Consider the following 17,140-nt stretch of genomic DNA (forward strand, 5'->3'; position numbering starts at 1 on the left):
CCCCCGACACCCCCTCAGTGCTGCTTCTCCCCAGTCATCCCCTCCCCCAGTCCCCTGGACACCCCCCCACTGGCACAGCCCCCCGATGCCCCCGGCGACTGCTGCCCCCCCGGCACCCCCTCAGTGCTGCGTCACCCCCGCCCCTGCTCCCCTGGACACCCCCCCGCTGGCACAGCCCCCCGATCCCCCCCGACACCCCCTCAGTGCTGCGTCACCCCCGCCCCTGCTCCCCTGGACACCCCCCCGCTGGCACAGCCCCCCGATCCCCCCCGGACACCCCCTCAGTGCTGCTTGCCCCTAGTCATCCCCCTCCCATGTGCTGCTGCCCCCCCCAACACTGCTCCTCTGGATGCCCCCCTAGCACAGCTCCCCGGGATCTCCCCCAACTACTGCTGTCCCCCCAATCCCCCTCAATTACTGCAGCTCTCCCCCGATACCCCCTCAGTACTGCTTCCCCCAGTCACCCCATTGATGTGCTGCTCCCCCCCTGCCACTACTGCTCCTCTGACCTCCATCCGGTATTGTCCCTCTTCCCAGCCATGCACACCCCTCGGCACTGTTCCCCTTTACACCCTCCCCCCAGGCACAACTGCCCTGGGGGCCCCCTTGACACTGTTCCCCTGACCTTTCTCAGGTATTGCCCTACCCCTCAGGGGCTGCTCTCCCTGGACATACACACTCCTCCTCCCTATGATTTATAACCAGGGCTGGTCTACAGCCTGATTTTGTACTGAGGGCTCTGTGAGAGAGGGTGGGTGGCAGAGGGTGTTACACTGATACTGGTGCAGCCTGCTAGCCTGGCCCCACTCATGCTGGTCTGAAGGTGCCTGTCAGGGAGCACATTACAGTGCATTTGCCCAAATGAACTAATATAAACACCTTTGGTACCAGTATCAGAGGGGTAGCTGTGTTAGTCTAGGTCTGTAAAAGCGGCAAAGGGTCCTGTGGCACCTTCACTACATACACCCTAGGGGATTGTTTCAGTTTAACTGTACCTGTTTCTGTATTAAAGCCATACAGAAGTTGTACAAACCCAAAAACCTGAGCTACGAACATTAGAGGATCGAAGCTACAGCTCTTGACCCGTGCCCCAAGAGAGACTAAGGGGATCCAGGGTAGAAGAGTACTGTCTTCAGTGTTCAGAGTAGCAGCCGTGTTAGTCTGTATTCGCAAAAAGAAAAGGAGGACTTGTGGCACCTTAGAGACTAACAAATTTATTAGAGCATAAGCTTTCGTGAGCTACAGCTCACTTCATCGGATGCATTGGAAAGCTTATGCTCTAATAAATTTGTTAGTCTCTAAGGTGCCACAAGTCCTCCTTTTCTTTTTGCGAATACAGACTAACACGGCTGCTACTCTGAAACTTGTGGCACCTTAGAGACTAACAAATTTATTTGAGCATAAGTGTCATGCTACCTGGTGCCAGATGAATCACCCACCAAAAGTAAATTAAACATAAGAACAGCCCTACTAGAATCATAGACTATCAGGGTTGGAAGGGACCTCAGGAGGTTATCTAGTCCAACCCCCTGCTCAAAGCAGGACCAATCCCCAATTTTTCCCCAGACCCCTAAATAGCCCCCTCAAGGATTGAACTCCCAACCCTGGGTTTAGTATGCCAATGCTCAAACCACTGAGCTAGACCAAAAATCCATCTAGCCCAGTATCCTGTCTTCTGCCAGTGGCTCATTCCAGGTTCTTCAGAGGGAATGAACAGAACAGGTAATCAAAATGATCCATCCCCTGTCACCATTCCCAGCTTCTGGCAAACACCATCCCTGCCCATGAAGCAGTACCATAAATACAGTGTTAGCGACAGGGGTGTTTTATCATATCTGTAAATTCTGCAGATAGTACAGTGCTTTATGTCCCACTTCTCAAAAGGATGCTTCTGGTTTCTCTGTCTGTCTTGGACCCTGGCATCCTTCCCCCATCCTTGGCTACACCGTTTTTGCTTACTGGGGTTTAGTTTCTTATTCAATGGCATAGTACAAGTTTTCCTCTGCCTCACAGCAAAAAAAGGTAATTATGCAAGTCTTCATTTTGTGCCCAGCTTTTATTCTTCTCTATTAAAGTCATGAACACCATAGGTCTTAGCATTCAGTACACTACACTGGTTCCAACTCCAATACTGTGCGTTTTCCAGTAAGTACTATGACTATAAGTTTTCTATTGAGGCAGGTTTCTTCTGGAACTTTTCAGTACAGCTGGACTTTTCAAAGGCATGTAAGTGAGTTAGAGGCCACTGAATTTCAATAGTTTTTCAGCACACTAACTTCCTTAGACTGATTACTGAATCAGTTTCCCTGGTATAATGGATTCAGATGGTCGCTTCAGGTATTTGCAAAAGTCCTCCTAGAAATAAAACAGATAAGAGAGACTATGTGGCAAGGATTGAATTTCTAATGCAGTATTCTTAGCATGCTACAAAAGAAACATTAAGAAAAACTTCATCAGGTCAAAAAGAAAAAAGGAGTACTTGTGGCACCTTAGAGAGACCAACAAATTTATTTGGGCATAAGCTTTCGTGAGCTACAGCTCACTTCATCGGATGTATTCCATGAGTTTTTTCATGAAGTTGATAGATTTCCACTCCATATGGCTAAATTCAGTGCCTTGCATAATGACAGGTTTCAGAGATGAAGTGAGCTGTAGCTCATGAAAGCTTATGCTCAAATTTATTAGTGTCTAAGGTGCCACAAGTACTCCTCTTCTTTTTGCGAATAGAGATTAACATGGCTGCTACTCTGAAATTTATCAGGTCAGATTCTTCTTTAATATATGCAGTTGGTCATCTTGAAATTTCTACATCTGAAACTTTAACTGACATCAATGGAATTTCCACTATCAAAACAAGCATAGTATAGAGAACCAAGATCTGTACTCTGAGTAATTCTGCCCTTTATGAGTGACTGAAGTAAAATTTAATAGAAATTAGATGTTAGTCATTTTTTAAAAACGTGAAGTTGAATAAACAGAAAAATATAACATGCATATAGAGTTCTACTGAACAGCATTATAAAGCAGACATTCTAGAAATGTAATTATCTTGGTTTGTTTACATTAAGACCTAACAGTTAAAAAAACAAAAACAAACCACAACCCCTTATAAAAAAGGCCTATTTCTGAGCGATGCTAAACAGCAGCAATTCCTTTTGGCTTCAAAAACAGAAGAGTATCTCAGGATCAGATTGATAGTGAGCTGCTAGGCTACAGTCAGAACAACCTTTTTTTGGGTGGGAGGGGGGACTTCTCCCTTCATTCCTATTGATTGTTTGAGGAACTCTCCCATTCTTCTAATTCAAACCCATTTTGTCCATTTCAATGAGCATCTGAACTCTGGATGCTCCTCTGAACCTACTTAAAGTTCTACCAACAGTGATAATAGATCTCCGTTTTCTTTCTGACAGGAATATTCTAAAATCCATTATCCGACAGATCTATGTCTTACTGGAAATCCACAAGAACCTTCCTCATATCCATGTCCAGTGCAATTCTTTCCCCCGTGCTCTGGGGCAGGATTATTGCATCGTCGAGATCGGCTCACCACGCCAAGGCCGCAAGAGATGGGGCAGGGAGTCCAGGATGCCCACAGAGACCACATCCCATCAACTGAGACAAAGAAAAGACAAGCATCATGACCAGTGCGCTTCTCTGCTTCATTTCTTTTTAATTTCTACATGTTTCAGGCATTTATATTGAGGAAAGATAACTTCAGTGGCGTGCGTGAAAAGACCAATTTGCAACAGCCCATCTGGCCACTTTTTCATCTGGCAGCATCATTATTATTCATGAAGTACTGGGAGGGTACATCACAGTTTATAAAACATGAAAAATGCAGTAGCCATGCCCTGAAGAACTTACAGTCCACTCTGAATAAAAACCATGGACCAGCAGTTAGCATGCAAGAAGCCACAGAGACTTTAACAGTGAGGGGAAAATGAACTAAAGTCTTCACAGAAAAGAGCTTTTAATGAGGGACTTGAAGAAGGAAATGGAGAGTTGGTAAGCAGGAAAAGATGGTTGTTCAAAGCATCAAGGCATAAGGAAGATGTACACCTACTGATGGGAGGAGGCGGCAAAGGGAGTAGATAGGAGTGAGAGGCAGTGTAGGGTAAAATGGGAGCAGAGATGCAGTGGGAAGCAGAGCTCTGGGGACACTCCAATCTGGTACTGAAGCACCTTTGACATTACTTATGCAACAGAATCTCTCAGTCTCGCCTGCATCTCATATTTTGGTGAAATGTTACAGAATTCAAAATAAACTACTGTACCTGGGCATTTGTTGTTGCTGCACACAGTGACTTCCTCCTTTAACCCAGCACAGGGCAAACCTCCTCTGGAAGGAGCAGGACTATTGCAAATCCGAACTCTTTTCTTGATTCCCAAACAGGTGTGAGAACACACTGACCAGGGTGACCATTCTGACCACTGGCCATTCACTAGAGAAATGAAACAGAAGCATTCTCACCTCTCTGAGCAAGGTGGCAGATCTGTATTGATTCAGACTATTAGCAGCTATTTGTGTTGAATCTTGTCATATTCCATGAGGATACACTTCACTGAAAAGGATTCACATCATTGAGGATAATGGAAACTAATCATTAGGACAAGGATGTTGTCACAGAATAAATAGCTCTCTCTCTCGATATATTTTTAGTGAAGCCCTGAACTCAGCTTTTACATTTACATTGTTCTAGAAGCAATGGGGCCACTGGGTATGCTCTGAGATAGACTCACAGGATGTTTTAAAAAAAAAAAAAAAAAAAAAAAAAAACAAAAACAAAAAAAAAACCACACACACCACACAACCAAAAATATCACCACCATCACATGTTGTTACATGTCGTGGCTCAGGACAGCTTATTTTGCTGGGCAAATGATAGTCCTAATTGTGACAATCCATGCTGTCCTGTGACCACCTTCTACTCCACTGACATGATCTCTTCCTTCAAATGCAGGAGATGACATGTTGTTTGATAGGTGCTGTCACAGGCGTGGTCCTTTAAGGTCCAGCCAGTGACCTAACAACTAGCCCCCACTTGATGGTGATGTGAAAATAATTAATGATAATTAGTGACCCCCTGCTGTGAAAAGCTTAGGGCAGGAAGGTCTGGGAGAGAGAAGCAAAGAAGTCAGGCTGGAAGGCCCACACAAAGCAGGGTAGGCTCCTGTGGGGGAAGCCCTGAGCTAGGGTCCACAAGGGGCAGAGAGATCCCTAAGGGACGCTACCAGAGTCCCCAGGGAGAGGAGGCGGCAGTGGGGGGCGATCCTGTGACAAAGCAGCAGCAGATGATGAACTGTGCAGGAGTAGAGTTGAGTTACTAGTTTATAGATTTAATTGGACTTTCATTTGGACCCCAGGCACCAAGGGGTGCTATCAATGATACGTGTACCCCATTACAGGTGCCGACTAAGGGCCCAATTCACAGTTTTCCTGAACTTTGGGTAGCTGTTTTCCCCAATGCAAACTGCTACTACCATTCTCGCTTGGTAATATTTTATGCCGACTTTGCATTAATAGAAATGATTACACCAAAGCAGGTCATCAGCAGATCAAGCCCTAAGAATTCCTCTAACTTGTGGTCCACTAAAGCAGCATATAACACAAGGGATTGTCAGTGAGAAAGCTTCTGTTACAGCCTGTCTTTTTATGGCTCCACTGCTGGAGAGAATGGCGAACCAGCTTTGAACAGGTTGAGTCCCTACCCCCATCCTCAACACAGCAAGCAGTTCCTGAGTTAGTATCCAAGCACTCCCTTCCTGGGCTTGGCTTTAGTGGAAATTCGAAAGCAATAACATAACCTCAATCTAAAAACTTTCCAAGCTTAGATGTTCTTTGGGCTTCCTTCCTCTGTACTAGTCCTCTATGGCCAGAGACTCCCTGTGAACCCCTTTATACACTGGTTGGAGTTTACTGCACCCACCTGCCAGTATGACTTAAGATTCAAGGTAATTACTATTAAGACAGGGTTTTTATGAGCTGCACCTAAGGGAACTCAAGGAGTCCTACATTCCTGTACGAGGTCTTAGTCAGCCATCCTGTTATACCAACACAACTGATCATCATTTTGTGAGAACTCATGCTCTAGGGGATAGAAAACTGAAAAGCAGAGCTGCTGAAAGCAAATGAGATTCTCATTTAGTCTGTTTTGGAGCAGGACATTCCAATTTCTGGTTCCCATGCCGAACTGGCACAGTTTAGCTGACAAGTATTGCATAGGGAATCGAAATCATACAGCAATCTGTATGAGTTTGGATAAATGAATGAGTTTGGACTCACTTGGGCATGGTTCTAGATTGGGACAAAGCTTGAGATCAGCAGAAGGTCCCTCACAACGCATCCCACTCTCTGGATGGGTGCACAAGCGGATCCGCATCTGGTTCTGGTATCCACATGTGACCGTACAGACCGACCACGGAGACCATGGGGACCATATGCTTTTTGCTGCCATAAAGGAAGACAAAGACGAAAACATTAGGATGAGAAACACATCCACGCCTCACCTCTTCCCAGTCACATGTAAGTAACCAACCGGTAATCTAGTCTCCTTACCTTTACAGTGAATGCCATTGCCAATGAACCCTCTCTGACACACACAGAAATAGGAGCCAAGAGCATTCAGACAAATAGCATCCTGATTACAGTTATGGATACCTCTTGCACACTCATCTATATCTAGAATGGAAATAAAAAATTTTTCCATTTAAAATGCAGTTATACAGGATTGATGTAAAATTACAGGTTTCTACAGCACAACAGTGTCTTTATTCAGGACCATCAACATGAGGAAACAACCACAGATGTTGTTTTGCATCTGTCTTGACCAAGACTCCTTGGTAGGAATAGGACAATTGCTCTAGGCCTCCATCATTCCAAGCCATCTTAATAGGGCTCATTGCCTGGCCCTTTTTTGGCCTATCAAAAAAGCAATTTCTGCACATTTCTTTGGTACCTGTAAATCACAACCATAGTCTTCTCTTTACCTGTTTAATTATACAGGCTTTGAAAAATGGACTTACATTCTGAACAGTAAGTTTAGAAGCATTAGCTGACAAGCTAACTCGGTTTAAAAAAAAAAAAAAAAAAAAAAAAAAAAAAAAAAACCCTCAAGTCTCAGAGCTCACATTTCCTTTACCTACACAGCTGTACAATCCATCACCTTCAAATCCGTGTGGGCAACGACAAAAGTATGATCCATATCTATTGATGCATTCAGCCTCGGGCAGGCACTTCATGGGCATTCCTTCCACACACTCATCTATATCTTCAAGCAGAAAGAAGTGTCAGAAGATGCCCAGAAGCATGGACTTGATTAATTCTCTATCTTAGGCTGTATAATTGAAAATAGTATTATTGGACCAAAATGTGTCTTGTCCTTTTAAAAACTTCAGCCACTACCATTAGCAGCATGGCAGAGAGGTGCTTTCTCATAGTGAATCTCACTATTGCACTGTAATCCTTTTTTGCATCTGCAATGTTTGCATATCAGACACTTAAAAAAAATAAATCACAATAAAACAGAATTCAAGCCAGCCATGGAAGGGAATGTTGAGTAAACCCATCCTTTCTGGAATTAACCTTGAATTTCCTTCACAAGCTGCATAGCACAGCATGAAGATGTTTTTAACAAAACTCATTGTTATATCTAATGAGTGATTAATCTTATTCTGGTCCTCACCTTGAGACAACCCTTTAGAAAGGGAATAGTTGTGGCACCTTAGAGACTAACAAATTTGGCTACACTATTTTTGCAACAGCAGCTTAAAACACTAGCAAAAATCATTAAAATGTGTGATTTTAGTGTCATTACTGAAGAATTCTATGATCTTTTTGCAAAAAGAAAAGGAGTACTTGTGGCACCTTAGAGACTAACAAATTTATTAGAGCATAAGCTTTCGTGAGCTACAGCTCACTTCATCGGATGCATTTGGTGGAAAAAACAGAGGAGAGATTTATATACACACACACAGAGAACATGATGGCTTATCTTAAGTGATCACTCTCCTTACAGTGTGTATGATAAACCCATTGTTTCATGTTCTCTCTCTGTGTGTGTGTGTGTGTGTGTGTGTGTGTGTGTGTGTGTGTGTATATAAATCTCTCCTCTGTTTTTTCCACCAAATGCATCCGATGAAGTGAGCTGTAGCTCACGAAAGCTTATGCTCTAATAAACTTGTTAGTCTCTAAGGTGCCACAAGTACTCCTCTTTTTTTTTGCGAATACAGACTAACACGGCTACTACTCTGAAACCTATGATCTTTTTATAATACATTCTGAAATCGATGCCTGGGACTTGACACCCTCCTCCCCTGTCTTTTATTCTTTTCAATGAGGCAAGCAGCATTTTGATGTCACATGTGAAGCCTTTACATGGACATGTGTTGATCATAAGGCATTGAACAGCTGCAGCAGTAGTATCACAAACGCTTCAGTCTCTTCTATGTTAAGTTATGCTTACATTATGCTCCAGGAAGCAAAGTGTATGAATATTTACCAATACAGTGTACGCCATTTCCCTCAAATCCCGGGTTACAGTGGCAATTCTTTTCATTCCGAGTTCCATTGCACATTTTGCTAATATCTGGGAGGGAAAAATGCACATGTGACACAAATAAACAGGAGCCTGGCCAAAGTAAAGTAATTGATCCATTTAATCATTTCATTTTATTCAAGTCAAAAAGACATAGTTGCCCTTTATAGTAAACATGATAGGTGTTGGTTCATTCACAGACTCAGATTTTTAAGGCCAGAAGGGATGATTAGATCATCTAGACTGACTTCTCGTCTAGCACAGGTCATAGAATTTTACCCAGTTACACTTGCAATGAGCTCAATAACTTGTGCTTGACGAAAGTCTAAAGCAAATCTCCCAGAAAGGGCATCTGGTCTTGAGGTAAGTCATTAAGAAATAGAGAATTCACCACTTTTGTTGGTAGTTTGTGCCAATGGTTAAATCACCCTCACTGGTAAAATGTGTGCCTTGTTTCTAATTTCAATTTATCATGGCTTTAATTTCCAGTCATTGGCTTTTCTCTGCTAGGTTAAAGAGCTGGTATATTTTCCTTGTAAAGGTATGTGTATACTGCAGCGAAGTCACCTCTCTGTCTTCTTGATGACAAACTAAACAGATCATATTCTTAACTTAATTGTAAGGAATCTACTCCAGCCCTCAAATTATTTTTGCAACTCTTTTTCTGCACCCTCTCCAATTTTTCAGCATCCTTTAAAAAAAAAAAGGGAAAACCCTCATTCATTAAAAGCTTTGGTGACAGTTAATTGAACTCATGTTAAAGGGTACTGTCAAGCAGAAGTGACCTATATATGTATTTGCATATAAAGTAATAATTTAAATAAAAGTGGTCTTACCAAGCTAATGTTAATAGAATATTTTAATGATTTTTTTAAAAAAAATATTGCATTGGCTGATTTGGTTGTACTGAATATCCAAGTAAAAAGGTAGAGATGACATGGAAGTCAAATCCTGATGAAAGCATAGTAAGGATAATGCACCACAAATTTAAAAAACACTCAGTACCCTTCTTTATGAAGAAGAGCCTCTGGGCTACCATAACCCTTCCAGGAACATCAGGGGTGAAATCATAGACAAGAGCTCGGATGTAACCAAATTCACTATTCCTGAGAGAAGGTAAAAGAGAAAGGAAATGAGAATCCTCGATTTCCCACTCGGGTTTTCTACTGAAGGTTGCTTTATAGTACTCAGACTTCACTCTGGGGACAGGTTTCCTACTGGATGAACAGGGAAGGAGATTAGAATTCAGACATTTTGTTGATTTTGTCTCCCCTCAGACCACAGGCAACTGGAGGCTAGCTTAGGAAGAGAAGGGGAGAGTACTCAAGAGGGAAGAAATAGAAGGAACGGGGAAGTAGAGGTGATAGGAGATGAGGGGATTAAAATGCAGAGATCCACGCTGTTTTATGACAGCTACAGAACCCCCGGATGGCTATTTTTCTTAAGGACTCAGTTCACAGTTGCTTTGTATTTCTTCTCCCTCTCTAAATCTATTTCTACTCCTAATCATTTAAGATATAATATTTTTACAGCAAAGTATTAAGAGCACCACTAAGTGATGATAATCCCAACAGTCCATGTGCCTTATTCTCTGCTCTTTGTGGATGCTTATCTCATATTGGTATGCACATGGGGGGGGAGGGGGGAATATAATAGAGGTTATGAAATCAGGAATGGTGTAGAGAAAGTGAATAAGGTAGTGTTATTTATCCTTTCATAAAAACACACAAACCAAGGATCATGCAATGAAATCAAATAGGCATAAGGTTTAACACAAACCTAAGGAAGTACTTCTTCACACAATGCACACAGTCAACCTGTGGAACTCCTTGCCAGGGGATGTTACGAAGGCCAAAATATAGGTGATTCAAAAGAAAATTAGATAAATTCAGGGAGGATAGGTCCATCAATGGCTGTTCGCCAAGATGATCAGGTATGCAATCCCATGCTCTGGATGGGCCTGACCTCTGACTGTCAGAAGCTGGGAATGGAATGGATCACTCAGATTGCCCTGTTCTGTTCATTCCCTCTGAAGCATCTGGCATGGGGCCACTGTCAAAAAAATAGGATACTGGACTAGATGCATCATTGGTCTGACCCAGGATGGTCATTCTTATGAAGATGCATTACTTCTGAGCACTGAGAAGGAAACAGAAGTTTACAGGCTGAAAGTACAGCAGATTACAAGCATACTTTACTCCTTTGATCTCAATCCCCTCAGTCCCGTTGGCCAGCACAACAGCATTGGTATCAAACAGTGTCATGAGCGAAGGTTCCTTGGTCCACTTTACAAAGCTGGAGGGAGACACCTGAAGATCCTGAGGCAGCTGTATGGTAACAGTGTCTCCTTCTAAAAACTGTCCAAGCCCTAAGAGACAAATGCAAAACCAGAGAACAAGATCAATAAACATTTACGATGACTCCTAAAAAAAAACCCCAAACTTTCATTGGTTCTAAAAGCAAAGCATTCTAACCAATAAATCATGCCAAGTATGCCTCAAGGAAAGTAACAATCAACTGAATGAAATGTCTTAGATTTATGCTCTAGTCAAAGTGCGATAAATATCTCTATGAGGTTGGAGATAAATATATGCAAAGATCCTGGAGACAGTATTTTGTCAATGTTCATTGGCAGATTCTGTGTGTGCCAGCTGTACTTTGATCTTTAATGATCCGTACCATACAAGCATCTAATTAGAGTGTTATGGAGGAAGCCAATTTTTTTTTTTTTTTTAAATATAACGTGTGTCCTTCCACAAGCACTCAGGGGGCTGTAGAGAGAATTAGAAAATAATCATATTAATAAGCAGCATGAAATTAACATCATATAATGCAATATAAAAGCAAAACCACATTTTGTAAATGTAAATCTGATTTCAACTCCTCCCTCCAATATCAGGATCTCTCTGGATATGAAGGTCTAAAATCAACATTGAATGAAGAATACAACAGAATAAATGGGCATGGCTATAAATAGGGTGCTACCTTCACAGAAAGAGGTACAGTTTACTATTTCTTTATAGGTGAGAAACAGTCCTACAGACATCCTCTGAAGGTGATTACAGAAGAAAAAAGGGTCTGTTCGTTTACTAAGAAAAGGAAGTCTCATGAAATGTAGGATGGCTGGTGATCCCAAACACAAAAGGCTTAGCTCGAGAGCATTCCACCCTTTATGATTTATCGGCTGGTGTTAGTACAGGTCAGCCGTTTCTGATAAAATGGGCCCCGATATGGATGAACGCCCATGGGCCAGTCCATTCTCATTTAAGGGGATGTTTACAGATGTAATGGTCACTGCAAAGCACCAGGCATGTTTCTGGTTTTACAAAAAATGATAACCAGCTTTGGTCTTATTTGACAAAGATTTCCACACTGACCCTTACAGCATGGCAAAGTTTTCTAATGTTAACAGTGGTAGCAGTTTCCATTTCTTACCTATTGGCATTCTTTCTAGGACGAAAAAGTATCTCAAGTGGGAAGGGTTTAACATCTGAAAGTCCGTGAAATCATAGGCTTCAATGTTTTCCTGTTTATCAGGCAAGGCTTTTGCTTGAATTTCAGCCCAGAACATATTTGGGTAAAAGTCATCCTCATCAATGGAAAACAGCTTCAGAGACAGACTGCTGTTGGCCAGAGCCATCTTTGGGGACAGGTTAGCAGCTGGTGTCAATCTCCTTCGATAACTGCAAAGAAACAGTCCTTGTAACCAAATGGGATTTTTTTGGCTAAAATCAATTGTAGGATCAGTGTAATACTGGACACACTCTATATTTGAGGGCGACTATCCCAGGCTGAGGGGAATAGAAATGGTGACTGGTCTTTTCCAGATCTTTGCCAAGCCATATGCTACCCTCAGTGTTTGGCAGTTCTCATTGACACCAATGGAAGTCCCTCACATAGAATGCAAGGAATGCATGTGGGTTAGATCCTCTGTACTATATGATAGAGGGCAGACCAGGTGTAACTGGGGATAGGCCAGGGCCACATCAGGAACATGGGGGAAATGAAGAACAACAACATGCTCTGGTGAACCTGGCCAGCACAGTGGCTTCTTAGGGACACTCTTCACTGATGTAACTTAACTATCTAACTTGTGCTGGAGGCCAGTTGCCCCTCTCCCCAATATCATTGGAGGGTAAAGGTAGTATGAAACTATCTGTGTGTTTCTCCCTCACCCCCCCCCCCCATGCAAAAAAGTCCTATTCCACCAAGCCTGGGGACCTGGCCATGTATATATAAAAAAGTGTACTAATAATAAGTCCTCCCACAAACACATTTCTACAGCAATCAGTAATGGTGCTCTGAACAAATGGCTGGCCACCCTAAATGATAACAGACTCTGTTAGTCTCTAAGGTGCCACAAGTACTCCTTTTCTTTTTGTGAATACAGACCAATACGGCTGCTATTCTGATGGCTGCAGATAAACACTCTAAAAAAAAAACAAAAAACAAAAAAACCTCTAAACTTATACTTAGGAACTTCAAATACAGGATTGTTATGTACTAGCTGTTCTCAGCCTCACTCACTACATAAAAAGAAAAAGGAGTACTTGTGGCACCTTAGAGACTAACTACTCACACCAATGACTGATAGCAATTTAAGTGAGACAAGGGTGGGTGACAGGTTTCAGAGTAGCAGCTGTGTTAGTCTGTATTCGCAAAAAGAAAAGGAGTACTTGTGGCACCTTAGAGACTAACAAGTTTATTTGAGCATAAGCTTTCGTGAGCTACAGCTCACTTCATCGGATGCATTTGGTGGGGGGGGGGGAAGGGGGAAAAGAAAAAGAAAGTGGTATTGCAATGAGATTAAAAATCCATCAGAATTCAAGGTGAAATTCTCTCCAATACAAAGAGCCAACCCAAGGCCTAGGCACTATCTAAATCCCACAAACTCAATTTGGAGGATTTATAGGGGACTTAAGAGGCTGATAGATTTTGTGGCTGTCTTCTATGCAGGTGTTAATTTCCCCATGTGTTATCAAGAAGCAGTTCAGTTCAAGCTTTGCCAAGGTTCAGGCAAGTGGTTACAAAAAATTGCTAAACTCAGTGTCCTGAATCTGCTTGTTAAGCAATCCACAGTGCAATACTGCAGCCTCCAGCTAACAGGGCGAGAACGGTGGTATAGCTAATGGGGACTGAGGAAGAAACAAAATGTTATAAGGCCCTTCCTCCGCCCCCCCCAAAAAAAAAATATGTTCCAGAGGGTTCCCCTAATTATTATGTCATTTGCCACATACATGCAATGCTTCCAGGCTTCTGTGTAGAAACCTTCCTCTTAGGGAAGATGCTAGTTCTATGAGGAGAAGAATTCAAGGTGTTGGAGAGCAGAAGCTCACTAATTCTGAAATGAACCAGGTGCAAGCAGACTCACCAATTCAGTTTTCCTTCCTACTTATAAACTTTTTTTTTTTTTTTTTTTTTTTTTTTAAATCTAGTGCTCAAAAGAGGAAAATATATATTCTTTGGGTCATTTGTGACCCAAGATTTTGAAAGTCCTGCTCAGCAACTTCTGCCATGGTCTGGAGCATGGAACTAACTATAAGCTAAGTTAAGATCTGAAATAGGTTTCCAAGGGAGGTTGTGGAATCCCTATCATTGAAGGTTTTAACAACAAGTTAGACAAACCTTTGCCAGGGATCACAGCTGCCGACTTTCCCAAGCACCGGGGTGGGTGTGTGCGCGCTCAACCCCTGGCTCTGTTCCAGGCTCTGCCCCCACTCCACCCCTTTCCCCAAGGCCCTACCCTTGCCCCACCTCTTCCTGCCCACTCCCCCAAGAGCACGTATCCTCCCTCCGAGCCTCCAGCACACTGCAAAACAGCTGTTCACCGCGGGTGGGAGGCACTGATCTGTAGGACCTGCCAGCAGGCAGCAGGCACTGGGGCCTTGAAGGGGAGCTGATGGGGGCTGCTGGTGGATGCTCAGCACCCACCATTTCCCCCCCCCATGGGTAATCCAGCTCCAGAGCACCCATAGAGTTGGCACCTATGCCAGGGATGGTCTAGGTTTACTTGGTCTTGCCATGGCACTGGGGGCCGAATTAAATAATCTCTCAAAGTCCCTTCCAGCTATACATTGCTGTGTTTGTTTCTTATTTTAATCCAGACTGGTCCCCAGCAAACCTAACAATGACATGACCACCTGTAAAAATAGATAATTTCCTGTAAGAAGCACTATTACACATATTATAGGCTTGTAACATCCATAATGGTGTGGAATCTGCACTATTCTAAACATACCTGTGGAACTGGGGTCCTTGGGCAGAGTAGAATTTGTACCATTTTATCATAGATGGCTGGTGGTTCCCAGCAAGAGAGACTTTGAAAGTGACTTTTCTTCTAGTCACTACTTTGATAAGACAAACCTGCTCTCCAAAGCCGTCACAAGCAGATTTATTGAAAACAGTTATGCTGTCAGCAGGCTCTAGAAAAGGATAAACAAAGATCTTGGTCTGTCTTTAGAATCATGGCAAGCAGCACTAACCTGCTCTTGTTTATTACTGTTATCTTAGTGAATCAATACTGGTAGAAGATGTCAAAAATTTCAGCCATATTGTCGGGTAATTCCACTGCTGCTGCTCTCTGGACACAGAAAATTACACACACACAGGAAGCTCCACAAAGGTCTGACCAATTTCCCTCTTACAATAGCAGCATAAGCAGTTACCTTCAGGCACAGGTAGCCCATAGGGGGCAGTTATTCATATTTGGATGGACATGGACTGGTCTGTCCTTGTTAAGGCTTGTCCTATTCTACATTTTACAGTACAGCACTTTACTTACCTACAATACTTTGTGCACCTTTAGTCCTTTCCATGGAAGGATCTCAATGCATTTAATAAGCTCTAATTAATTGCTATAGGACCCTTGTAAGATAAATAGGCATTATAATACTGGTATATAGATAAGTCAACTGAGGCACATGGAGGTAATGTAACTCGCTCAAGGTGAGTCACTGGCAAAGCAGAGAAAAGAATCCAAGAGACCCGACTCCTGAGCCACACTCCTTCCTTCTGAAAGGAAGTCCCCTAAACATGCTGTCAGAATTAGCCTAAAATGTCACTTGCCTTGACAGTAATTAGTGCCATCACCCTCATATCCTGGCAGACATTGACAATAGAAATAGGTTGTCACTTCATCCAGCTGACAAATTGCCTTTGGATGACACTGAATTCCCCTGGTACTGCATTCCTGCTTGTACGGATCTGGAAAGAGAGACTGTTTACAACACATAGACTCATAAAAATTGTAGGGCTGGATGGGACCTCAAGAAGTCATCTGGTCCACCTTTCCCCTCCCCCAACCCACCCCTGTTCATCAATAGTGTGCAAAGCTGATAGAACGATATAATCAAGAAGTCCCAGAAGGCGTGATCCATTGACATTAATGGCGAAACTCCAAGTGCCTTCAGTGGGCTTTGGATGAGGTCAATAATGCTTGGGAGATCCACAGATGCAAGTCTGGAAACAGAATCTCCAGCACAAATTGATAATTTAATTGTCTTTTAAATAAATAGAGTTAATCCAGAAATATATTTTTGTTTCTTTGCAAAAAAATTAATGTAATTTGAAACTGAACAAAAATCTAGATTTCATCTAGATTCCTGATGAAAGACAAATTGCATTTGAATTAATATGATCAGCATTTTCCATTTGTGTGCGAAATCTTCATATAAGGCTGTGTTATCAGGGGACACATTTTAACAGCCTTTGGACAAAGATTTTTGCCCTCTGGAAATCTAGCAGTTCAGCAAGAGCTTAGTAGTAAAATGCCACCATCCGATTCTAGTCTAGCATTCATGGCATAGCAATAGTCGCTGAAATAGAACAGATTTTTAAGCAAGGTTTAAAATATACTTTTGACTCTAGGCTTCTAGATTCACCCAGGATCATGATTTAAGTCGGAGTAGGAAAGACCCTGAACTTTATCCAGGGTGGGAGCTGAGAATTCATGTTTAATTTCCACGGCCAAGTAATAACTCACCCTGGGTTTTGCTCCGAAGCTGGGTCGTTAATAATGGCAGGAGGAGGATCCACTTGTCCAGCATTTTCAGTTCACTCTCTGCTGGGTCCAAATCTCACATCTCGCCGCTTCTGGCGGAATTAGAGGGTCCCCAGGGCGAGCCTCGAGGGCCGTGGCGGGCCGGCCGAGGGTCGGTTTCCGTTCAAAAGGGCCCGAGGGTTCTGGTTCCAAGGGGCCGTAGCCGGGGCGGGGCAGAGCCGAGCCGAGCCGAGCCCCGCCAAGAGCCGTCCTGGCGCTCGGCCCCGGCGCATCCCAAACGCGCCGCGGCCCTCGGCGTGCCCTGGCCCGGGCGAGCTCGCAGCCGCTGCCCCGGCGCCTGGCTTCTGACAAGCGACGAGTCCCGCTGGCCCGTGGAAGGCGGGGGATGGGTCACAGGTGGCCTCAGGGAGCCGCTTGCGGGGGGGGCCCAGGGTCAGTTTCCCACCCCCTCTGCCCCGGGGGCGGGGCAATGGGGCTCCCCCCTCTCTCAGCGGAGGGCGGTCACCACGGGGCACCCTGGGGCTGCGCCCGGTTTCGCCCCCCCCCCCCCACGCCCTCAGCCAGTTGCTCAGCAACAGCCGTCCACAAGCCGGGCGCCGCCCCCGCC

General features: G+C 43.6%; 1 protein-coding gene across 3 annotated transcripts; it reads right to left on the reverse strand.

The window, feature by feature from the left end:
• Positions 1-1,800: 1,800 nt before the first annotated feature.
• LOC119845160 lies at positions 1,801-17,136 on the reverse strand. 3 transcript variants are annotated; one of them, XM_038377046.2, is made up of 13 exons: positions 16,516-17,066; positions 15,600-15,737; positions 14,773-14,956; positions 11,970-12,217; positions 10,728-10,902; positions 9,540-9,640; positions 8,499-8,585; positions 7,164-7,268; positions 6,557-6,679; positions 6,284-6,448; positions 4,275-4,442; positions 3,452-3,612; positions 1,801-2,355 (listed from the first exon to the last, which is right to left on the reverse strand). In XM_038377046.2, the coding sequence occupies exons 1-13, from the start codon at positions 16,577-16,579 to the stop codon at positions 2,290-2,292; spliced, it is 1,785 nt and encodes a 594-aa protein (XP_038232974.1). In that variant the 5' UTR covers positions 16,580-17,066; the 3' UTR covers positions 1,801-2,289. The 3 variants fall into 3 exon arrangements, with proteins under 3 accessions (XP_038232974.1, XP_038232973.1, XP_038232975.1); XM_038377045.2 differs by having other exon boundaries at positions 1,806-2,355; positions 7,140-7,268; positions 16,516-17,136; XM_038377047.2 differs by lacking the exons at positions 1,801-2,355; positions 3,452-3,612 and having other exon boundaries at positions 4,433-4,562; positions 7,140-7,268.
• Positions 17,137-17,140: the final 4 nt, after the last annotated feature.

This window comes from Dermochelys coriacea, chromosome 18 (assembly GCF_009764565.3).
Source record: "Dermochelys coriacea isolate rDerCor1 chromosome 18, rDerCor1.pri.v4, whole genome shotgun sequence".
Classification (NCBI taxonomy): Eukaryota; Metazoa; Chordata; order Testudines; family Dermochelyidae; genus Dermochelys; species Dermochelys coriacea.